General features: G+C 39.7%; 2 protein-coding genes across 9 annotated transcripts in view; one reads left to right on the forward strand and one right to left on the reverse strand.

Moving 5' to 3' along the window:
* LOC139375834 (abl interactor 1-like) overlaps positions 1 to 11,406 on the reverse strand; it is a 49,164-nt gene extending 37,758 nt beyond the window's left edge. For 3 of the 6 annotated variants that reach the window (XM_071117737.1, XM_071117736.1, XM_071117738.1), the window contains exon 1: positions 11,258 to 11,406. In XM_071117737.1, coding sequence (XP_070973838.1) covers positions 11,258 to 11,374 — 117 coding nt within the window. In that variant the 5' untranslated portion in view covers positions 11,375 to 11,406. The remainder of the gene's footprint in view (positions 1 to 11,257) is intronic. The other 3 variants (XM_071117739.1, XM_071117735.1, XM_071117740.1) reach the window with 3 other exon arrangements.
* Positions 11,407 to 11,977: 571 nt separating this feature from the next.
* On the forward strand, positions 11,978 to 23,440 carry LOC139377227 (acyl-CoA-binding domain-containing protein 5-like). Of its 3 annotated transcripts, none has more exons than XM_071120227.1 (14): positions 11,978 to 12,042; positions 12,378 to 12,489; positions 13,210 to 13,333; positions 14,224 to 14,296; positions 14,467 to 14,614; positions 14,943 to 14,990; positions 15,957 to 16,256; positions 16,657 to 16,878; positions 18,972 to 19,042; positions 19,210 to 19,381; positions 19,684 to 19,889; positions 20,030 to 20,083; positions 21,776 to 21,885; positions 22,238 to 23,440. In XM_071120227.1, exons 2-14 carry the CDS (start codon positions 12,420 to 12,422, stop codon positions 22,248 to 22,250), a joined length of 1,611 nt encoding a protein of 536 aa, XP_070976328.1. In that variant the 5' UTR covers positions 11,978 to 12,042; positions 12,378 to 12,419; the 3' UTR covers positions 22,251 to 23,440. The 3 variants fall into 3 exon arrangements, with proteins under 3 accessions (XP_070976328.1, XP_070976330.1, XP_070976329.1); XM_071120228.1 differs by having other exon boundaries at positions 12,006 to 12,042; positions 12,381 to 12,489; XM_071120229.1 differs by lacking the exons at positions 21,776 to 21,885; positions 22,238 to 23,440 and adding an exon at positions 20,252 to 20,332.
* Positions 23,441 to 24,695: the final 1,255 nt, after the last annotated feature.

Raw genomic sequence — 24,695 nt, forward strand, 5'->3', positions numbered from 1 at the left:
TTAAATAGCGAATGGAGGACGCTTTTCCCTGTGGTTTATTTTCATGACAGCCAGGTAGGCTATACTCCTGTTGTAAATATAAGCAATGTGTTTAATATTAGGAAAGTTGACAAATAAATAAAGTAGGCCTAGACTTTAGAAAGCTGCTCCTCCTCATTTTAGTAGAGGCCATCACTCTTATTTTCTCGCACAATTGCATAGCCTATTGAGCTCTCATGAAGTGATTGACTTTATTTTCAAAAACATTTTCATTGATGTCAAAAGTGATTAGAGGGACAATAGAGTGCTGAGTACCAGGCAGATTGCAAGTTTGGTATACTGCTAATGACCATCATCAGCTTCAGAACTTGGAGAAGCCTAATTACCATGACTAAACGGTCACGTGGAATTTGGCTGCCTTCATGAATCGTGAAGTGTGACAGTAATACGGTCACCGCAACAGCCCTAAGTATAAGAACAATTCCTAATATTAAGAACAAATTATGAACAAATTCCTAATATTGAATATTCACCTGGTCAGTCTATATCGTGGAAAGAGGTGTTCTTAATGTTTCGTTCACTCAGTGAATATACCCATGCTTTCATTCATCTGAATAATAGTACAGAATGAATGAGTGACTTTAAATACCCATAACTACATTTTGCATTCGTTAGAAATCAAACCATGGCTAAAGCCTTATCATTGAAAGCACCTAAGTCAACACAATGAATGGGTTGAGTGAATGAATTTGGGAGAATGTCTGTCTCATCTGTAGTGATGGCTTTATTTAACTATAAGGCTACAATTCAGGGTCATTGAGGACAAGCGGTACATCTCAGTGTTAGACAGAGAAGGATTAGGCTATTGACCATCAATCAAATTTCAATCAAACGTATTTTATATAGCCCTTTTTACATCAGCAGTTGTCACAAAGTGCTTAAACAGAAACCCAGCCTAAAACCCCAAAGAGCAAGCAATGCAGATGTAGAAGCACGGTGGCTAGGAAAACTCCCTAGAAAGACAGGAACCTAAGAAGAAACCTAGAGAGGAACCAGGCTGAGGGGCAGCCAGTCTATAAGGCCAGAACGTTCTCCTTTTAAACACTGAACCAAGAGCCACACACTCCAAAAAGTATTTTGCCACGGCTCCCGAGTGTTGCAGTGGTCTAAGGCACTGCATTTAGCCGTCACTAAAGACCCGGGTTCGATCCCTGGCTGTGTACAACCGGCCCTGACCGGGAATCCCATAGGGTGGTGCACAATTGACTGAGAGTCGTCCGGAATAGGGGAGGGTTTGACCGGAGGGGCTTTACAAATCAAGTGGTCACATACATTTTTTTAACAGATGTTATAGCGGGTGTAGCGAGATGCTTGTGTTCGTAGCTCCAACAGTGCAGGTGTATCTAAAACAAATTCACACAAATCTAAAAGTAAAAGGATGGAATTAAGAAATATATAAATATTAGATTGAGCAATGTCGGAGTGGCATTGACTAAAATACAGTATATATATATATATATATATATATATATATATATATATATATATATATATATATATATATATATATATATATGAGGTGAGTAAAGCAGTATGTAAACATTATTAAAGTGACTAGTGTTCCATTATTAAAATGGCCAGTGATTCCAAGTCTATTTATATAGGGCAGCAGCCTCTAAGGTGCAGGGTTGCGTAACCGGGTGGAAGCCGGCTAGTGATGGCTATTTAACCGTCTGATGGCTGTTTTTCAGTCTCTCGGTCCCAGCTTTGATGCACATATACTGAACTAGTATTCTGGATGATAGCTGGGTGAACAGGCCGTGGCTCGGGTGGTTGATGTCCTTGGTGATCTTTTTGGCCTTCCTGTGACATCGGGTGCTGTAGGTGTCCTGGAGGGCAGGTCGTTTGACTCCGGTGATGCCTTGGGCAGACCGCACCACCCTCTAGTAGAGCCCTGCGGTTGCGTGAGGTGCAGTTTCTGTACCAGGCGGTGATACAGCCCGACAGGATGCTCTCAATTGTACATCTGTAAAAGTTTGTGAGGGTTTTAGGGGCCAAGCCAAATTTCTTCAGCTTCCTGAGATTGAAGAGGTGCTGTTGCGCCTCCTTCATCACACTGTCTATGTGGACCATTTCAAATGGTCAGTTTTTTATTATTATTATTTCACCTTTATTTAACCAGGCCAGTTAAGAATAAGTTCTCATTTACAAATGTGACCTGGCCAAGATAAAGCAAAGCAGTGTGCCAAAAACAACACAGTTAAACAAACGTACAGTCAATAACACAATAGAAAAGGTCAGTGATGTGTACGCCAAGTAACTTGAAGCTTTCCACCTTCTCCACTGCAGTCCCGTCGATGTGGATGGGGGCGTGCTCCTTCTGCTGTTTCCTGAAGTCCACGATCAGCTCCTTTGAATTGTTGACGTTGAGCGAAAGGTTATTTTCCTGGCACTACTCTCCCAGGGTCCTCACCTCCTCCCTGTAGGTTGTCTTATCATTGTTGGAATCAGGCCTACTACGGTTGTGTCGTCTGCAAACTTAATGATTGAGTTGGAGGCGTGCGTGGCCACGCAGTCATGTAATGAACAGGGAGTACAGGAGGGGGCTGAGCACACATCCTTGTGGGGCCCCTGTGTTGAGGATCAGCGAAGGGGAAATGTTGTTTCCTACCTTCACCACCTGGGGGCAGCCGTCAGGAAGTCCAGGACCCAGTTGCACAGGGCGGGGTCGAGACCCAGGGTCCCAAGCTTAATGATGAGCTTGGAGGGTACTATGGTGTTGAATGCTGAGCTATACTCAATGTACAGCATTCTTACATAGGTATTCCTCTTGTCCAGATGGGATAGGGCAGTGTGCAGTGCAATGGCGATTGCATCGTCTGTGGATCTTTTGGGCGGTAAGCAAATTGAAGTGGGTCTAGGGTGACAGGTGAGGTAGAAGAGAAATGATACTTAACTATCCTCTCACTTCATGATGACAGAAGTGAGTGCTACGGGGGCGATAGTCATTTAGTTAGTTCAGTTGGGTTCAGTTCAGTTTCTTGGGTACGGGAACAATGGTGGACATCTTTAAACAAGTGGGGACAGCAGACTGGAATAGGGAGAGATTGAATATGTCCGTAAACACTCCAGCCAGCTGGTCTGTGCACAGATGGGCTCCAATCAAGTTGTAGAAACATCTCAAGGATGATCAATGGAAACAGGATGCACCTGAGCTCAATTTCTAGTCCAATAGCAAAGGGTCTGAATAGTTATGTAAATAAGGTATTTCTATTTTTAATACATTTGCCACTTTGTCATTATGTGGTATTTTGTGTAGATTGATGTGTAAAAACATACATTTAACCCGTTTTAGAATAACGTCACAAAATGTGGAAAAGGTCAAGGGGTCTGAACACTTTCTGAATGCACTATCTGTAAGTCGAGCACTAAATTTCAAACATAGATTCAACCACAAAGATCAGGGGGGTTTTCCAATGCCTCGCAAAGGGCACCTATTGGTAGATGGGTAAAAAAAGAAAAAAGCAGACTGAATATCCCTTTGAGTATGGTGCAGTTATTAATTACACTTTGGATGGTGTACCAATACAACCAGTCACTACAAACATACAGGTGTACTTCCTAACTCAGTTGCCGGAGAGGAAGGAAATCACTCAGGAATTTTACCATGAGGCCAATGGTAACTTTAAAACAGTTACAGAGTTTAAGGTCTGGTATAGGAGAAAACTGAGGATGAATCAACAACATTGTAGTTACTCCACAATACTAACCTAATTGACAGAGTGAAAAGAAGGAAGCCTGTCCAGAATAAAAAATATTCCAAAACATGCATCCTGTTTGCAACAAGGCACTGGAGTAATACTGCAAAAAATGTGGCGAAAATTCACTTTTAGTCCTGAATACAAAAGTGTTGTTTGGGGCAAATCCAAAACAACACATCACTGAGTACCACTATCCATATTTTCAAGCATGGTGGTGGCTGCATCATGTTATGGGTATGCTTGTAATTGTTAAGGACTGGAGAGTTTATCAGGATAAAAAAAAAAAGAAACAGAATGGAGCTAAGCACAGGAAAAATCTTAGAGGAAAACCTGGTTCAGTCTGCTTTCCACCAGACACTGGGAGATGAATTCACCTTTCAGCAGGACAATAATCTACAACACAAGGGCAAATCTACACTGGAGTTGCTTACCGATAAGACCGTGAACGTTCCTGAGTGGCCACGTTACAGTTATGACTTAAATCTGCTTGAAAATCTATGGCAAGAATTGAAAATGGTTGTCTAGCAAAGATCAACAACAAATTTGACATAGTTTGAAGAATTTTGAAAATATGCACAATCCATGTGTGAGAAGCTCTTAGAGACTTACTCAGAAAGACTCACAGCTGTAATCGCTGCCAAGGGTGATTCTAACATGTATTGAATACTTATGTGAATACTTATGTAAATAAGATATTTCTGTATTTCATTTTCAATACATTTGCAAAAATATCTTAAAACATGCTTTTAACTTATGTGTAGATGGGTAAAAAAAAAAGAAGAAGATTTATTCCATTTTGAATTCAGACTGTAACACAACCAAATGTGGAATAAGTCGAGGGGTATGAATACTTTCTGAAGGCATCGTACATCAACACTTGATCACCGGAGGAAAGCAAGTAAAACCACAACAAAACACTCCCTACTGTAGTTAATATTGTAATTCTAAGATAAAAAAAATATTCTCCAGGGGACACGATTGTTTGAAGTTGTTTGTCAACTGTAGTAAATTCATGATAGTGATCACTGCAGATATCAATATCTTTTTTAAATTTGAGCCAGTTTGCTAAAGCAGGAAAATAATCCAGCAGCAACAAGAAACAAGAAATTTGAAATATTATTTGAAATATTATGTGGAATATAATGGACATTTCTTGTAGGGGTTGATACATTTTTTTGTTAGGGCAAAATGGAAATGACAAAAAAAGTGGAAATGACAAACTTTAGAAGGTTTTTATTCCTTGAATACACTCCAACTTTGCATTTCCTGCTGTGTAGGAAAAGTCTCAGCAACAAAATAGTGATCAAATTAAGATCCTACATCTGTAAGTGATAGTACATTACAACACAAGACTGCTTATCTGAATCCAATGCAAAGGGGAAATTGACAGGGAAAACCATCCCACTCAACACATTTGACCCCCTTTACCCCATCTCCTTCAAATCCTGTAGACTAATAGTTGTATCAGTGATCCTCTGCATAGCTGGTGACAGTTTAATCACCCAATGGTGTGTACAATACTCACTGATCTGTGGTGTTCATTTCTCATCTAATTTTCCACTAATTACATGTGTAGCTTCCGAAACAGGTCGCCTGAACATGATGAGATGATGATGTCTATTAAGGGGTCAATCAAACACAATTAAGAGAGTAGGCATGAATTATGACAACCTAGAACCTGAGGGTAACTGAGGACATGCTCAAACATAATTAGGTGATTGGTTGAGAACTGCCATTGAGAGAACTGACCCTGAAGTATACACTGAGTATACTAATCATTAGGAACACCTTCCTATAATTGAGTTGCACCCCCCCCTTGCCGTCAGAACAGCCTCACTTCTTTGTGCCATGGACTCAACAAGGTGTCGAAAGCGTTCCACAGGGATGCTAGCCCATGTTGACTCAATGCTTCCCACAGTTGTGTCAAGTTGGCTGGATGTCCTTTGGGTGGTGAACTATTCTTGATACACATGGAAAAATGTTGAGCGTGAAAAACCCAGCAGCGTTGCAGTTATTGACACAAACCGCTGCGCCTGGCACCTACCACCATACCCCGTTCAAAGACGTTTAAATAATTTTTCTTGCCCATTCACCCTCTGAATGGCACACATACACAATCCATGCCTCAAGTGTCTCAATACTTAAAAATCCTTATTTAACCTGCCTCCTCCCCTTCATCTACACTGATTGAAGTGGATTTAACAAGTGACATCAATAAGGGATCATAGCTTTCACCTGGATTCACCTGGTCCGTCTATGTCATGGAAAGAGCAGGTGTTCCTAATGTTTTGTCCACTCAGTACAGGCCAAACCAGATAACCTATTAAAGCTATGAGTCAGTACAGCTCAAATCAGATAGCCTGTTAAAGCTATGAGTCAGTACTAGAGGTCGACCGATTATGATTTTTCAACGCCGATACCGATTATTAGAGGACCAAAAAAGCCGATGCCGATTAATCGGACGATTTTTAAAAATGTATTTGTAATAATGACAATTACAACAATACTGAATGAACACTTATTTTAACTTAATATAATACATCAATAAAATCAATTTAGCCTCAAGTAAATAATGAAACATGTTCAATTTGGTTTAAATAATGCAAAAACAAAGTGTTGGAGAAGAAAGTAAAAGTGCAATATGTGCCATGTAAGAAAGCTAACGTTTCAGTTCCTTGCTCAGAACATGAGAACATATGAAAGCTGGACTAGTTAACTGTAAGGTTGCAAACTTGGATCCCCCGAGCTGACACGGTGAAAATCTGTAGTTCTGCCCCAGAACGAGGCAGTTAACCCACCGTTCCTAGGCCGTCATTGAAAATAAGAATGTGTTCTTAACTGACTTGCCTAGTTAAATAAAAGGTATAAAAAAATATCGGCAAATCGGCGCCCAAAAATACAGATTTCCGATTGTTATGAAAACTTGAAATCGGCCCCAATTAATCAGCCATTCCGATTAATCGGTCGACCTCTAGTCAGTACAGCTCAAACCAGATAGCCTATTAAAGCTATGAGTCACACTCATTCCCCAGAAGAGAGAGAACAGCAATAAAGGATGATGTCATGGGGAGAATCTCAATTGCATACTCCTCACATCCTCTCTCCTCTCGCCTCATTCTCAAAACCCATTGGATGAGAAAGCCTGAGGTCCCTCCCTTCTGACCTTCTGCTCTAATCATATGAATATTATCCAAATGCATCAGAATCTCTCATGGCTTCACGTTAAAAACAAATTACTGTCCAGTCTTCTGATTTTCTTTAGGAATGTTATATATATATATATATATATATATATATATATTTTTAAACACAGTATTTTTCAGGCCAGTTAGTACATGCTAGCAACACGCATAACCACCAAACCAGACAGGCAAATTCAGGGCAGCTAAGACAACCCAAGCCAAGGACAAATCGACTTAAATCTACAGTTTTATATAGAGTCATAGCTGAATGGAACTCTTTACCAATCCATATTTCTCAGGCAAAAAGTAAATCCACCTTCAAGAAAAAAAATAAAAGAACATCTAATGTGATAGACCATATGACTGAACAGGAAATAGAAAGAACATCTAATGTGATAGACCATATGACTGGACAGGAAATAGAAAGAACATCTAATGTGATAGACCATATGACTGGACAGGAAATAGAAAGAACATCTAATGTGATAGACCATATGACTGGACAGGAAATAGAAAGAACATCTCATGTGATAGACCATATGACTGGACAGGAAATAGAAAGAACATCTAATGTGATAGACCATATGACTGGACAGGAGGTAGAAAGAACATCTAATGTGATAGACCATATGACTGAACAGGAAATAGAAAGAACATCTAATGTGATAGACCATATGACTGGACAGGAAATAGAAAGAACATCTCATGTGATAGACCATATGACTGGACAGGAAATAGAAAGAACATCTAATGTGATAGACCATATGACTGGACAGGAGGTAGAAAGAACATCTAATGTGATAGACGATATGACTGAACAGGAAATAGAAAGAACATCTAATGTGATAGACCATATGACTGGACAGGAAATAGAAAGAACATCTAATGTGATAGACCATATGACTGGGCAGGAAATAGAAAGAACATCTAATGTGATAGACCATATGACTGGACAGGAAATAGAAAGAACATCTAATGTGATAGACCATATGACTGGACAGGAAATAGAAAGAACATCTAATGTGATAGACCATATGACTGGACAGGAAATAGAAAGAACATCTAATGTGATAGACCATATGACTGGGCAGGAAATAGAAAGAACATCTAATGTGATAGACCATATGACTGGACAGGAAATAGAAAGAACATCTAATGTGATAGACCATATGACTTTACAGGAAATAGAAAGAACATCTAATGTGATAGACCATATGACTTTACAGGAAATAGAAAGAACATCTAATGTGATAGACCATATGACTGGACAGGAAATAGAAAGAACATCTAATGTGATAGACCATATGACTGGACAGGAAATAGAAAGAACATCTAATGTGATAGACCATATGACTGGACAGGAAATAGAAAGAACATCTAATGTGATAGACCATATGACTGGACAGGAAATAGAAAGAACATCTAATGTGATAGACCATATGACTGGACAGGAAATAGAAAGCATCAACTGAATGTTAAATGTGTTTCCTGTCAGGTATTTTAATTATCTGTATTGTCTACTTGTTGAATGTTTGTGAAGTCTTGATTGTGGTTGTTTGTAATGTCTTGTTAATTGGTGTTGGACCCCAGGAAGATTAGCTAGGGTTACGGCGTGAACTAATGGGGATCCTAATAAAAATTTCAAAATTCCTCCAATGGGGTTTGAGATTCTCCTAGGGTAGACAACAGAGTGGGACAATTCCCACAGAATCAAGCTAATTGCAGTGGTCTAAAAATGTCCCCTGGAAGGAAACCACGGTAATAATGCTCTCCAATCAGAGTCATACACTTGATTAATGCTCAGAAGCTGAACCACCTTCTCTCTTTCAGTCTGCAACTGAATATGTTGATACTCTCACCTGCCCCATGCAGTCAAAATCACCCCTTTACCAAACCTAACCCTCTTTCATCAGGGTAGGTGGTATCTTACGTTGGAAAACACAACAATACTAACCTGCTTCAACTCCCCTAATCTCCAAACCCTATATCTTTACCAAACCTAACCCTCTTTCATCAGGGTAGGTGGTACCTTACGTTGGAAAACACACCGATACTAACCTGCTTCAACTCCCCTAATCTCCAAACCCTATATCTTTACCAAACCTAACCCTCTTTCATCAGGGTAGGTGGTACCTTACGTTGGAAAACACACCGATACTAACCTGCTTCAACTCCCCTAATCTCCAAACCCTATATCTTTACCAAACCTAACCCTCTTTCATCAGGGTAGGTGGTACCTTATGTTGGAAAAAACAACGTCCCCTAATCTCTAAACCTCTTTTTCTTTATCAAGACTAACCAGTCTTTTATCTTGTGATGGGAGACCCACATTATACTAACCTGGTACTTTAGAACTAGGGGCCCTACTGGTTATACTAGTTAGATAGGCCTGCTGCTACTTAATATAATAAATACTTGTGGAGGGTACGGCCTTAACACATTCATGATTCATCTATGAGTCAGTAGGATATCATGTGAAGGGGGATTTAGGGTGGGGCCTCAGCTTTGACAAATACGGTTGCTTGTGGTTTTCCTTCCTTAACAGATAAGCTGTGTTCCATTGATCTCTTGGACATTTACTATGAGAAAAGAGAGATTATTAGTTTGAGGCCTACAAGCTTGACTTGAAGCTGGATGACGTAAAACTAGATGTTTAAATTAAGTCGTTTGCCTGTCATTATGGATTAGGCTTTTGATGTGTCCTTTTATGATTTGGTTATAAAGGTGCAATAGCGAGCCTCATGACCTGTAGTGTTCCCCAATGGCATCACTGATGAGCTATCCAACTGCACTGCTGGGTTCATCTGGATTCTACAATATGACGTAACCGGTGGCCCCATTGGTTGCTCCTTACATCACCAGCTGTTCTGTGAGAGTCATCGTCAGAGCCTCAACAAAACGGCATTTCTGATCCTGCCGCCATTTTGTATTTTTATATTTCACATTTTTGGACCAGTTGACAGTAAAAGGTTAGGCCAGGTGTGTGTAAACAATGGCAGCATGTTCTTAATCCAATACACAGACAATAATCCAGATTATTAAAATGTAATCCATTTGTCTGGGAGAGAGGAACAAAAAAATCTATGGAGTAAAGTAATATTACATTCTCAGGGACACTCGTGGATCACAAATCAAATGTGCAAGTCACGTTTGAGTCTGAAATGTGCTTTATGCCATTTACAATCCATTGTCACAATGTCAATCTGATAGACAGTGATAACGCGAATGTCTAGCAACCCAAAGGTTGCGTGTTCGAATCTCATCGCAGAAAACTTTTGCATTTTCATTCATTAGCAATTTTGTAAAAATGTAGCGCTTTTTAGCTACTTTGCAACTACTTAGCATGTTAGCTAACCCTTCCCCTAACCTTAACCCTTCAACCTAGATCCTAACCTTAACCCTTCCCCTAAACTTAACGCTTTAACCTAGATCCTAACCTTAACGCTTTAACCTAGATCCTAACCTTAACCCTAATCCTTCCCCTAACCTTAACGCTTTAACCTAGATCCTAACCTTAACCCTAACCGTAACGCTTTAACCTAGATCCTAACCTTAACCCTAACCCTTCCCCTAACTTTAACGCTTTCACCTAACTTCTAAACCTAACCTTAACCCCTAGAAAGAAAGCATGCTCAATCGGCAGAGTTGATATCTGCACTTATAAACCCAGGGTCGTTATGTTTTCGCAAATTCGTAACATATTGTATAATTGCAATTCGTAACATATTGTACAAATTGCAATTCATAACCTATTGTCTAATTGCAATTCATAACCTATTGTACAAATTGTAAATCGTAGCATATCATACGAATTGTAAATCGTAGCATATCTTACGAAACGTAAACTACTAATCGATGGGCTCCGCAATTTACGTGTTATATGTTACGTCTACTACTGAGTCCTGGTTGTATAATGATGAAACGAATAAAACCATTTGGCCTATTCGATAGCCTACCTATCAAAGAGAATGCAGTCAATGACAAGCCTTGGTCATATCAACGACACACTCTCTGAATAGTCTCCATTAGCTTTGTAAATTGATATTAAATGGCTGGTGAATAATGGTCGCAAGAGTGGTCAACCACCCGAACAGTGCTCTTATATGAAAATAGAGCTCGAGATGGTAACCAGTTTTAAGCATATAATGATTAGGTCGCCTTTTTATTTATTTTTTTACATTGCCAAAAACCTATTTCGTGATTTAGATATCTGTCTAGCGGTCTGGGGGAAACATTTCCTGTCCCCGGTTTCACTCAGTTCTTGAACATTAGGCTACAAATCCGACGAATTCCGCATATAATTCAACATTTTATCAGCGATGTATTTTTCCTTACCTGTACATAATTGTTTTCACAGTATTCTGCAACCCTCGATAGATTTTGGTAGCTTTCCACAAGCGCTCGTTTACCGGCCGGAATTTCTTCCTCTAGCAACATTTGTAGTTCTGCCATCTTACATCCCTCTGCATTTCTCTCCTCCCTTTCCTTTCAATGAGGCAAAGCGATGCTGCTTTTGGTGTGGTGAGAAAGGGGCTCCCCCGCCTGGTATTGTGGCACTTCTGGCCTCGATTTTATCACTGTTACATTTGACCGCGCTCTGGACTCGTTGTCAACTGTGATTGGTTCAAATACTACATCGATTAGTTGTGGATCAATTGATTTTGAGTGCGATTGTGGCTTGTTGAACCCAGAGCTGATGAAGAGCGATCGGGTCTAGTGGCAGAAGGTAGCCAGTGTACGTACCACTGATGGCGCGCCGATTTTGCTGCAATCTATATGCTATATTTTAACATTTTGTCCTCGCTCGTGTGTATCTAATATATATATATGCTTTTTAAAAAGATAGACAAAATGTCCCAGTCAGCACTATCTCCCATATTAAATCCCACATTAAGAGAATTGTGGGCCTTGTAGGAATCCTAAAGGAAACCCATTGGTTCATTGTGTAATTCGTGGTCAAAAGACACTACAACTCCCATGGCAACTTTGTGAATCATATGTTTCGTGGTATTCGGTTGGACCGAATTTGAGAGATCGCTATCGGAACAGCCTGGTTGCAGCCAGTAGGCTATATGTAGACAGCAGTGGGTTTAATCCATCCAGAGTCATGCATAGATAGGGTGAGTTTCTTAAACGTAACCTTCTATCGATTTGGTTTTATTTTTATTTTATTCACTCTAATTTGAACATATGGATATACAATTCTGACAATGTTTATGCAACAACTAAATAGCTTAATAATTGCCTCAGGCGAAAATCAGATAACAAGCATTATTATGCATGTGGTTTATAGTATCCATAATACCGTACCCTTTACGAGGTCCGTGGGTATTAATTAGGCCCGTTGATTTCAATGACACATTATGAAAGCCTGTTGAGAACCTTTTCATTTTACATTATTGCTGCCTTGCAACTTTGTTGTCACAGAGGTGAGCGAATGTTAAATCTCTTTAAGAAGTGACGATTCTCCGCCTGTCATCCTGGTTGTGACAAAGCAATGGAACAAGACGAGCTCGAGACCCGATTTGATGCCGCAGTGCGAGTGATACGGAGTTTACCCGAAGATGGTAGGCTAATTATCCACTAATAACTACACTAGCCTATACATCAAATCGGCCACTGAACTGTGGGCCATGTCCTGCGACCGAGTGGCCTATTTAGCAGTAAGCCTAGCTTGTGTAGCCTATGTCTTAATGAGCACCATTAGAGCTCACTGTGTTGCCACCGTGTTAATTTGGTACCTGCTTGATAGAGGTGATTGGCCTATATTCTCTGTGTCTTAGATATCGCCTGTTTTGGTTGGCTCTTAAAAGGCACACAGTAAGAAGTTCTGCTGTTCTAAAATTATATAACTGCCTTATCAGCTTAATTGTTTTTACTGTTCAATACAGTTATATTAGGCTACTCCTACATTGTTTATGTTTGTGTTGTCATATGATTGAGTGTTTGTAAACAAACAGACAATTTCATGCCAATCTCATGGACAGTCAGTCCTTGCATAGCTCTGTAGTAGGCAGAGTAGCCGATAAACTGTTGAAATTACAGATTGTGTCTTTAGAGCTGAAGATGAGCAGATTCAACCATTAAAGCATTGAATTTAAAATAGAAGTCTATTTATACCTTCTGAGGACACACATTTATATTGTAGGTTGTAGTGAGCTCATGGTAATTGCTGCATTGACTATCGGCTGCAAATGTAACAATAATTCAAAGTATCATGTAAATCATCAAACTTCCTGAATAATCTTCTTTGTTCCCCTCTCCCATCCTTATTTGCTCTCCTATAGGTCCATATCAGCCGGCGGATGGCATGATGCTCATGTTTTATAGTTACTACAAGCAGGCTGCGCTGGGGCCATGTAATATTCCAAGACCCACAGGATACTGGGACACTGCAGGCAAAGCCAAGTGGTAAATTCTGTTTAAGGACTGGGTCGTGTTCATTAGCGCACACTGTAGCAAAATGTTTCGCAACAGAAAACCTGAAAATGTGTGTTTCTTATTGGACACGTTAAGATGGTATAGAACCTCCCCGCTTCACTCCGTTTTGGATCGCTTTCTTCCATTTTGTGCCTACTGAACACGACCCTGGTGAAGGGTGTTGTTCTAGCAATATCAAATATCAAATCAGATGAAAGATGATGATGTTATAAAAATAAAAATACTGCATGCCTTCAGTACTGAGACATGTACGAGATATGCCAGCATAGAGCAAGAGCACTTCTGAAACCCTTTGAAATGTTGCAGAAGAATGGCCCAGCGAGGCTAAGACCAATGAAAAGTCGAAAAATGGGTTGTGTTTTTACCTCGAGGTTAAAGGTTTCGCGATTAAGGAATATCCCTGAATCATTTGGACTGGGATATTATGGATATGCTTAAGCCACAAAGCAGAATAAGCATATTTATTCTATAGTGCATGGAATATGAGTCATTCAATCAAACTACCCACTGAAACATGTGTAATATACCATACTACCATCTCATCGCTGCACAATAACAGATTTATTAGCCACAAAAATGCATTTCAACTATTAAAACCTGCTAATTTGCTGTATGATCAGACCAAATTCTGAGAGATTTTATTTCAAATATCTGATATTGTGTTTACAATAGTTTCTTCCTGGTTATCTCAAGGCCCTATGTAAATGCATATCTTGCATGGGGGTCCATATGGATTCATAATGAAATCCCTACTCTGGAAAAAAAGTATGTTGTTTGTCTTGTCTCCACATTATTGAGGTTATGCAGCATTTCTTTTCTCACCTGAGTTCATATGAGACACAAACATTGTTTGTTGCCAGGGACGCATGGAACTCACTGGGGAACATGTCAAAGGAGGAAGCCATGCAAGCGTACGTCAATGACATTCAGCTGGTAAGCATTTTTATTACGTCATCTTGAATAAATAAAAGAAGAGGAAGCAACTGCATGCATGTACTATTGTTTTACCCTGCAGGCAGATACATTTCTGTTTCGTTAAATTGATGAAACCACATTTACTCTATATTGAAACACCAATATATTAACAATCACATTTCTGGAAGATTCTGGAGACTCTTCCAGTCACAGAGGAGGTGTCTGATCTGCTGGAGGCTCTCGGGGGGTATTTCTTCGAAGAAGTGGAGGGAGGAGTGGAGGAAGAGAAGGAAGAGGACAAGAGGGCCTACAGCAGGCCTTTCGCAGCAGCTGCAGGTGCCTGGTCAAAATGGATGCTGTTTTGAACACTGCAGAACTACACACCTCAGTTTGACTGAACACAACAATACGATAACCCCAACACATCTAGGAATACAATTGTTCAATGATTTATGTGTTTATTGATTATTAATTAACCACTCTCATAGTCTATAAATAGTCACTAAAGAGTCAATAAATTCACACAGAAGGAGATTGGTCCACCTCAAGGAGGGTTTAGCTCTGAGGAAGATTGATCTCTTGCTTATGTTAACCTTTCCTTCCTGTTAGCAGAGAAGGCCTTTGGACTAATATTTCATAGTCATCTTTTTGTATTTTTGCTCAGTGGAAATGCAGATGCAAAAGGGGTATATCCACAAACCAAAGATGGAAGGCAAGTGTTTGTGTGGTAGCGTTGATCCTAAACTCCATTCCCCAAGGGTCCACAGTGAACTCATGCCAGTCATCCTCACCTTGTAATCAGCAATCAGTTCTGATGAAGGAAGAGAGATGATGAGTGGACTGTTGTCTATGGCAACAATTAAAGGGATAGTTGATCCAAATTACACATTTACCTCATATTATGGAAAACTAGAAAGTAATCTATGGACCCAAGAATCGGTGATATATGATATGAGTTTGTCTACTTACAGTAGCTATAGTTTAGCATTAGCATAATTGATTGCATGGTGCAAGCAGGACTCCTGTTAGCCTGCGCTAAACAGCAAACCTAAAGGTATCCATCCATAAGTTGACTTCAATTTGACATTTTGGTGAACTATCCCTTTAAGGAAATAAGTGCAAAGATGTTGAAGGCTGGATGAGTAGAGAACTTCATTTTGTTGTGTTCTGTGGCGTGGTTGATTGGTTGTTTTATCTTTGAAAGTGTCTGGTATTGTCTCAATAGTAGAAAAGTCTGTTGCTAATAAATAGCAGCCTGTTGGTGTTAGCTGTGTAGTTGTGTAACTTGTGCTGAGCTTTGTGAACGGTGGTTGTGATGCATAGAATGCTAAATGTTGTGGCAATGTAGATGCAGTCGGTGTTATCTAGAGTAGATACAGTAGGTGTTATCTAGAGTAGATACAGTAGGTGTTATCTAGAGTAGACACAGTCGGTGTTACCTAGAGTAGATACAGTCGTTATCTAGAGTAGATACAGTCAGTGTTATCTAGAGTAGACACAGTCGGTGTTACCTAGAGTAGATACAGTCGGTGTTACCTAGAGTAGATACAGTCGGTGTTATCTAGAGTAGATACCGTCGTTATCTAGTGTAGATGCAGTCGGTGTTATCTAGAGTAGCTCATTATAATTCTAAAGAGGTTATAATAAGGTGTCTTGTACATTTTATTGCACTGCTCAGGCTTTGGGAGTCTGGAAATCTGGAAGGATATTCAAACCAAAGTCCCAGAAAGCAAAATAAATGGCATGACTATGACTGACAAGGAGGAAAGCAAAAGCACTGATAAGGAGAAGGAGGAGGAGAAAGTGGACAGTGATGAGGAGGAGGAAGAGGAGAAGGAGGAGGAGAAAGTGGACAGTGATGAGGAGGAGGAGGAGGAGAAAGTGGACAGTGATGAGGAGGAGGAAGAGGAGAAGGAGGAGGAGAAAGTGGACAGTGATGAGGAGGAAGATGCAGATGATGAAGCGGAGGAGGAGAGAGGTACCACAAATTGTACATATCATATTTTGAGCTGTTTCTCTACACAACAACTTGGTTATGAATACTATGTAGCATAACGTATTAACAAGCCAAACATGGTTATACTTACGACAGTGCTATAACTATGGGTAGCTATAAAGCAGTTCAAGTGGAAGATGAGGACTGAATTTGACATGGTTCTGTATGTTACCATAAAAGAGACTTCAGGACTTTTATTTCGGAGATAAAATGTCCCTAGGCCGTGGTTACATCAGTTTGTCACAATTTAAACCATAACCTCTCTATATCACTATGAAACAAAGGACCGGGAGGACCATTGTTATGTCAGTGTTGTGTCATGTCAGGTTTATAACTATAATATGCTTATTAACATGACACTAATTGTCATACTGTCCGTCAGGGAGGAAGTCCCCAGGCCCTGACATGAATCTGCTCAGGGTGAAGGACCGCAGGTGGAGGTCTGAGGTCAGCTCGTCCAACGGCAGTGTGGAGCCCAGCGTCTCCTCCATGACCAATGGGACACAGAGCTCCCTCAACAGTGAGGTGGAGGAAGAGGAACTGGCCTACTCCAAAGATCCCCTACCGGAGAACCGCTACAGGCATCTGAACAGACACCTCAGTGGTAAGCACCACCTCCAGTAGGTGGGTTAGTTAGTAGGACCCAACTGTAGGTACTGTATTTGAGAGCACCTGTAGGAGAGACCAAACTAGGGCTGTGGCGGTCATGACATTTTGTCAGCCGGTAATTGTCATGCAATTAACTGCCGGTCTCACAGTAATTGTCAGTTAATGAACATAAACACATTTAGCATCTCCTGGCTTCCACACACAGCCTTCTAGCCACTGATGCAGACCTTAGGAACAATCTTCCCCTGAACAAGGCTGTTAACCCACTGTGCAACTCTAATGAGGATTTGAATAAAGTCTGGACTACACTGTAATAAAACATGAGCTCTGCTCTGTTTCTTACGCAGGTTGTACACACTTCATCAGTCTCTCATTCACAATTTGACAAGCACTTGACAATATTCTCACCCATCAGACTATTGTTACTTTAATCTGATCTTTACATATAGCCTACTAATATACAGTACCAGTCAAAAGTTTGGACACACCTATTCATTCAAGGGTTTTATTTTATTTTTTACTATTTTCTACATTGTAGAATAATAGTGAAGACATCAAAACTATGAAATAACACGTGAATGCGCACTGCACATATTTACTATTTATCATTGTTGGGTCAGTGCTACTTTAAAGTTTGTTTTTGGACAATAATTCCTCCTCCAGTTTAGATGGACGTCATATTCTATTTGTGTCTCCCCCTCATAGGCCTATTTTAGCGTAGTATTTATTGATATGTTTGTCAGTGTCAGCAGCAGTGGAGATTTTAGCATGTAAATCTTTGTGGGGAGAAATATATATATATGTGGACGCAGCAAAGCCACTACTGAACACAACACTAAAGAATACATTAATTGCACATTTTGGAGCTGTCTTACTCAAGAAAACAAAAAACACACCACTATTTGTTTTATTACATTGTATTAATTACATATGTATTAATGCCAAAATAACATGCAAAACAGGAAAGACCTGTTTACCTTTATTTAACTAGGCAAGTCAGTTAAGAACAAATTATTATTTTCAATGACAGCCTATGAACAGTGGGTTAACTGTCTGCTCAGGAGTAGAATGACAGAGTTGTACCTTGTCAGCTCGGGGATTTGAACTTGCAACCTTCCGGTCACTAGTCCAATGCTCTAACCACTAGGCTACCCTTCCGCCCAGAAGAACAGAATGACAGGTCGCCAGTTGGAGCAGAGTAGGCTGCCCTGTAATTTATCATATTAAAAAAATATACTGCTAATGTGTCCTGTCATAAAGTGTAGTAGAATTACATGAAATGTGTTTAGACCACATTGTTCCCGTGCAACAAAAAAAAGAAGAAACATCAGATATAGCCTAGGTCTACTTTACGCTGTACGCATTCAGCCCTGCTTTCAACTCGTTTTTTTTTGCGAACAGTGATTTGAGTTATATTATTAGCCTAAATTATGACTATCCAATCTACTCATCACATTATGAATAGTAGGCTATCTTACATAAGTCTGTAAATGTGATGATTCATAGAATGTGTTATTATAAAGGTGATTTTTTATGGTTAAATTGATCTTCCTTAAGCTTGAAACTCACACGCCGCCTATGAATGCCAGGTAGGCTAAAACCGGTTGTAAAGCAGATTAAATAAGCTTCATTTTAAGAATTGAGCGATAAATATAGCAGGACGAGAGAGCTGGGATTCTCTTTTTTCAATAATGGCCTCTGTTTTCACACGCGATTGCGCTATGACTGGGCTTAAAAGAACACATTTCACTCTGTAGGCTCTCCAACCGTGTTCCAGGGGTCTACCCCCTGTCGACAGCACCCGCAACCCAAAACATCTTCCCGTGGGAAGTGCTTTCATTAAGCATGGGTCTATCCAGGGGTAAACTGCTCAGGCCCTCAAGTTCCGCAGTCCTGCTGGTTTTCATTTCTTCGTGTTACTGATTGGCTGTAGAGAACACACCAGGTAGAATCAGTCCCTAGTAAAAAAGGAAATATGCAGGTCTGTGGTCATCAAGGACTGGATCTGTACACTTAATATATGCAGATCAATGCTTGCCGTGTCAATAACCTGACAATGATGTGTTGTGCTTCGTCCCCTCCACACAGAGCGTCTTCGAGTCAACGACTCGGACAATGAGGAATTCTGTGATTCAATGGAACATTTAGCCATGGAGGAGGTGAGAAGTTCTCTCTTAAGAAATGTGGTGTGTTTGCTCCAGTAAATCAGAACTACTCGCTCCCGCCCTTCTATTTATTGGATTGGTTTGCGTTTTGGGTAATGACAATGCAAAAGGGGCGCTCCCATTGGCCATCTCTGCATGATTATGATTGGTTGTCTTCACAGGAATCAGGAATACCCAGGGTACACTCCTCCGGGACAAGGGCAAGTCAAGCTAAGAGGAGGAGTCTTCAGGGAGAGACCCTGGATGAGGACCTGAGTCTCCAGGAAGACTCCCCTCACAGGGAGGGGCTTCATACAGAACGACGTGACAGTTGCTGGTCAATGAGTGGAATAGGTGGGGTCTGTATGGTCTTACTGTTTAAAATAAATCATGAAAAAAAAGTATAAATCAATAGCATTTGATCCCTTGATTGACTTGAAACCTTTTTTCTGTGCTTCTGTGCTTTTATTCATAAAGCGTCTCAGAGTTGAAGTGTTGTCGAGGATCAGCTCCACCCGGTCCATGTTTTATGTTCTAAAAGGCCAAACTGATCCTAGATCAGCACTTCTACTCCGAGACGCATATGATGTTTTGTAACTACAGGCCATGACGTCCATAGAGTGATGCTGGCTCACTGCCCATTGTTTGTGGTATAGGTTCCAGGTCATCGGGGCTAGGTTGCGGGTCACAGATTTTTACCAGTGGAAATGCTGCAGAGGGCTGGGTTATGCAGATCAGGACTGAGGCTGTTGCCAGTGGTAACCTTAACGAGCACATCGCCATGGCGCTGACCAGGCTGCAGGAGGACATGGCTAATGTGCTTCAGAGGCTTAACACTCTGGAGGCCCTGACCACATTACAGGTGAGACCCCGGTCTAAAAACCATAGAGATAAAACAGTACTTTTTATTTTTATAAAACTGTGTCACAATACAGTCTAAAATGATATCTGAATCATAAGTGAGACCACCATAGTCTACATTTTGTGTGTGTTCATTTTCAGACTAGATCACTTTCTAAGGCTAGACAAGATGACTCCTTATCCCTGGCAAGAAAGGTATGTGCTTCTGTCTAACAATACTGAACAAAAATATAAACGCAACATACAACAATTTCAAAGATTTTTCTGAATTACAGATCATGTAAGGAAATTCGGTCAATTAAAATAAATTCATTAGGTCCTACTCTATGGCTTTCACATAACTGTTGGTTGGTGGCCTACCAGTTGTGCCGGTGGCCAATAGGTCCCTGGATCGGGTCCCCGATTTGACATGGTGGGAGATCTGTTGACTTTCCCTTGGGCGGGTTGCTTGAACCTGGTTGTCCCTGTGGGTCTCTCTGGATGGGAGTCTGCTAGATGACTGAATGTGATGTAAATGTTGAACAGCTTCACTGCAGGTAGATTGTATGTTTTAATATTCTATAAAAAATTATATTTTTAAACAGATATATGTGTCTGTTAGTCACAGATACCTTAAAAAAATGGGCCTCACAATGGGCCTCTGGATCTCGTCACGGTATTTCTATGCATTGAAATTGCCATCGATAAAATGAAATTGTTTTATTTGTCCATAGTTTATGCCTGCCCATGCCATAACCCCACCGCCACCATGGGGCACTCTGTTCACAAAAATGACATCAGTCATACACGTGGTCTGAGGGTGCGAGGCCGGTTGTACTTACTGCCAAATTCTCTAAAACAACATTGGAGGCGGTTTATGGTAGAGAAATTAACATTCAATTATCTGACAACAGCTCTGTTGCACATTTCTGCAGTCAGCATGCCAATTTCATGCTCCCTAAAAGTTTGAGACATCTGTGGCATTGTGTTGTGTGTCAAAACTGCACATTTTAGAGTGGTATTTTATTGTCCCCCAGCACAAGGTGCATCTGTGTAATGATCAAACTGTTTAATCAGCTTCTTGATATGCCACGCCTGTCAGGTGGATAGATTATCTTGGCAAAGGAGAAATGCTCACTGACAGGGATGTAAACAAAATGGTGTATAAAATGTGAGTGAAATAAGCTGTTTGTGCGTATGGAACATTTCTGGGGTCTTTTATCCCATCACTTTAAACGTTGCATTTATATTTTTTGTTCAGTGTATTAATTCCTAAAAGTCTAAGCTGACATATGTTTTAAGATTGTCATACCATGGGTCATTTAGCTATTTGATTTTGAATTTGACGACCCCTTTAGGTATAAAACAAATACATATAAAATGTAATATTTGAACAAATATTTAATTTGGCCTTTATTACTATTACCCATAGAAACGCATTGAATAACACATTCATTAATGGCAAAAAAGACATTCAAAAAATAAAGCATAAGGAATAAGTTTTTATTTTTTATTTCACCTTTATTTAACCAGGTAGGCAAGTTGAGAACAAGTTCTCATTTACAATTGCGACCTGGCCAAGATAAAGCAAAGCAGTTCGACACATACAACAACACAGAGTTACACATGGAGTAAAACAAACATACAGTCAATAATACAGTAGAAACAAGTCTATGTAAGGTTTTCAATCTTCTGTCTAACTATTAAATAGTAGTTTTAAAAAAAAAATAGGATTCACAATGCCAGAATCATACCGTTTTTTTTTTTTCATTGAATATCTTAAAACGTATACACGAAAGAGGAATTGTTTAAACATGTGCAATGCTAAACAAGAGAAGTCTCTTTAACAAGAGATTTACTCTTTAATATCAGCATGGTTGAGAGAGTTGTCTTTTTTTGGTTTTCCAGAGTCCTTCGTGGTGGCCTTTGCACCTGTCTCCTACCACCGTGGTGTTTGCTACAGTCTGGCCTTTGATTTCTCATTGGCTGGTTCATATTTACCTGCAACGAAAGAGGAAGTGAGTGTACTGTGTGTTCTATACTGTATGTCATCTGTTCCCTGTGAATCAGAGCCATGTATAAATATATAGAAAATATCTCTGGTGTATGTCTTTACTGTAGAGGTGCTTATATTTTCAATTGTTCTATCAGTGTTCTATCAGTGTTCTATCAGTGTTCTATCAGTGTTCTATCAGTGTTCTATCAGTGTTCTATCAGTGTTCTATCTATGTCATAGGTATCCTAACCTTGTGCAGAATATGTGCACCTTTAGGTTCAGGGACGTGTACTATATATGTTATCAGTTTGTCACATTGATCAAAACAAATCAGGTCATTATACTAATGTGTTGTTCAACGTTTCTCTTTTCAGAAAGATAAGCTGAGGATCGAGTGTTGTTATTCAAGCAAGCCAAACTCGAGGGAGAATTGCCTCTACTTTTGTATAGAAATTGTACTTTTCATTTAAATTCTCTAAATGGCACTGTTTGGCACTGGACACCAGCTGTAATTGTACAGAGAGGTGATTTGTAATACATAATTCACAATTAATTTTTTATTTAAACATTGTCTGGATTTACGGGCACAATACAAGGTTTGCTTACCACTTGAGAAATTTGTAATATTATTTTGATACCCCACTAATGCCATACAATATTGTAACTTCATGGATCGGTTTCCCGGATTCCCATTGGACTAAAAATCACTTTCAATGCGGATTCTCCATTGAAGTCCAAGAGCTGGGCTCTTATAGCTTAATATTTTCTTACAACATGACATAGTGAACCACTAACTTTCTTGATCATTTGCTCTAATTTAAAACAGGGTGCAGTGCGATATATATTACCACTTTGTCACCTAGAATTACATTATGGTTTCCGTTTCTCAAAAATAGGCAATACATGAATGTTTGTCAAATGTATACCCATAAAAGTAGTGTACATTGGCCTCCAAACAAAATGTCACAAGTTTTACATGGCACTGCCTGAGGGGGATCAAGACACAATAGATCTATTGATGTGGTGTTGAGGTCTATGGACAGAACTAGATTTTATACAGTATTTATTAACCATATTATAGTATATACTTAAGCGTACTCCTACTTGACATTGATGTTGATGAATAACCTTCCAACTAACACTAATGGATTATATATTAATATTTTATTCCCAATATAGCTAAATATTTCAGAATATTTATCAAAGAAATCCCAGAAGAACATACAACATTCATTAATACAGAGGGATGAGGAAGGTTTCTGTGTGGATCAAAGGCTGAACATTATTGTACAATATCTGCTGTCTATTATCATTTGCAATGAGCCCAAATCATTCACTTTCAGAAATAAATCCTTTAGGGTTTGTAGGAATGGTTAATTTTCCTAATCTTATGTAGAGATTGTAGGTTTTTTTCTTCCTGTGAACACATTGTGTAATTTATGAGAAATGAATGATAGAAAACAACACTATAGTGCAAAATATTGTATTTGTAGTATTTAATTCAATTACAAAGAATGTATCTAAGTAGCCAATTGATGATTATACAATTATAACCAGAGATGCACCTGCAAGTTGCAATAAAGCCTTGTTCACACTGCAGACCTTAATGCTCAAATCAGTTTTTTATTTCTTCAAATCTGTTTTGGAATACTGACTGTCCAAACAGCAAGTTAAAAGTGACCAAATTGGATTTGTGTGTTCAGACAGCAGTCATTTACTGACATGGCTATACTAGTTGTCATAGTAACCACTGGTGTGTGCGCAGTGGTGTCATTATACCTAAGTGAGTGGCAGCCTAGAGCGGTAGATTAACGAGAACGTCGTTTTCCCGACATAAACTGACCAAGACGCACCTCCAAGAATCACTCACATAATTCTGCCCCCAAAAACAATGAACACTTCTCACCCAGTTGCATATGAGCTATTAAGCAGAGCGCTGATGTCGCCCCTTGATAAGCAGCGCCCACTTTGCGAAAATCACAGGCCCAAAATATGTATTATGTCGATGCCCAGCACGCCTCCCCATGGTGCTGTTGGAGAGAAGCTGCGCTGCGTCTCTCCACTATGGATCCTGATAGCTGCCAAAAGGTTGAATATACCTATCGTTAGGATCGTAAGAAAATCCATACGTAAATTGTTAGGATCGTAAGAAAAAAACATACATGAAACTAAATGTGAAATTTCATCTGTGAACATACAACCACCATGTTACAGTTACGGACTAACATTTTAGGCTTGAACAAATCTTGTGTTGCAATTCTGACCTACAATATGACCTTTCTGAGTTTTTGGCAGTTTCATCTCACCAACAAAAAAAAACGAACACCAAAAGGCCTGTGAGGGGTGCTACCCGAACAAGAATAACACAGTATTAAAAAAACAGAAGTCAGGGAAACCGGAAAGAGGTATCCTGCACGTTTTCAAATTAAAAGTCCCCATTCTCGAATACTCGCCAGTTGAGTTTACTTCACATTTAGATAGCTAATGTAATGGATGTGTTTACCAGCGTAAGTCTAGACAGCACTAGCTGTAATTATGCCTACAACTATGAAGTTTCAGTCCGCTAGGTGTCTCTCTAGAGCATAGGCATGTCTCTGGGTGACGTGGACATCCCCATGCATGCACCTTATCAACATATGACTAATTCAGTATTACACCATCCCATTCTCTGGGCTCTGTCTGCAATCATAACCAGTAGTATCTACCAGGAATAATGAATCATATCCAGTAGTATCTACCAGGAATAATGAATCATAACCAGTAGTATCTACCAGGAATAATGAATCATAACCAGTAGTATCTACCAGGAATAATCAATCATAACCAGTAAAT

This window comes from Oncorhynchus clarkii, chromosome 20 (assembly GCF_045791955.1).
Source record: "Oncorhynchus clarkii lewisi isolate Uvic-CL-2024 chromosome 20, UVic_Ocla_1.0, whole genome shotgun sequence".
Taxonomy (NCBI): domain Eukaryota; kingdom Metazoa; phylum Chordata; class Actinopteri; order Salmoniformes; family Salmonidae; genus Oncorhynchus; species Oncorhynchus clarkii.

What these genes read in the sequence shown, in the direction of transcription:
- LOC139377227 (XM_071120227.1), top strand. Translation starts at nt 12,420, where the DNA reads ATGGAACAAGACGAGCTCGAGACCCGATTTGATGCCGCAGTGCGAGTG. An exon ending in ACGTCAATGACATTCAGCTG is followed by an intron (nt 14,297 to 14,466) that starts GTAAGCATTTTT and finishes CATTTCTGGAAG; the next exon opens with ATTCTGGAGACTCTTCCAGT. An exon ending in CCACAAACCAAAGATGGAAG is followed by an intron (nt 14,991 to 15,956) that starts GCAAGTGTTTGT and finishes TGCACTGCTCAG; the next exon opens with GCTTTGGGAGTCTGGAAATC.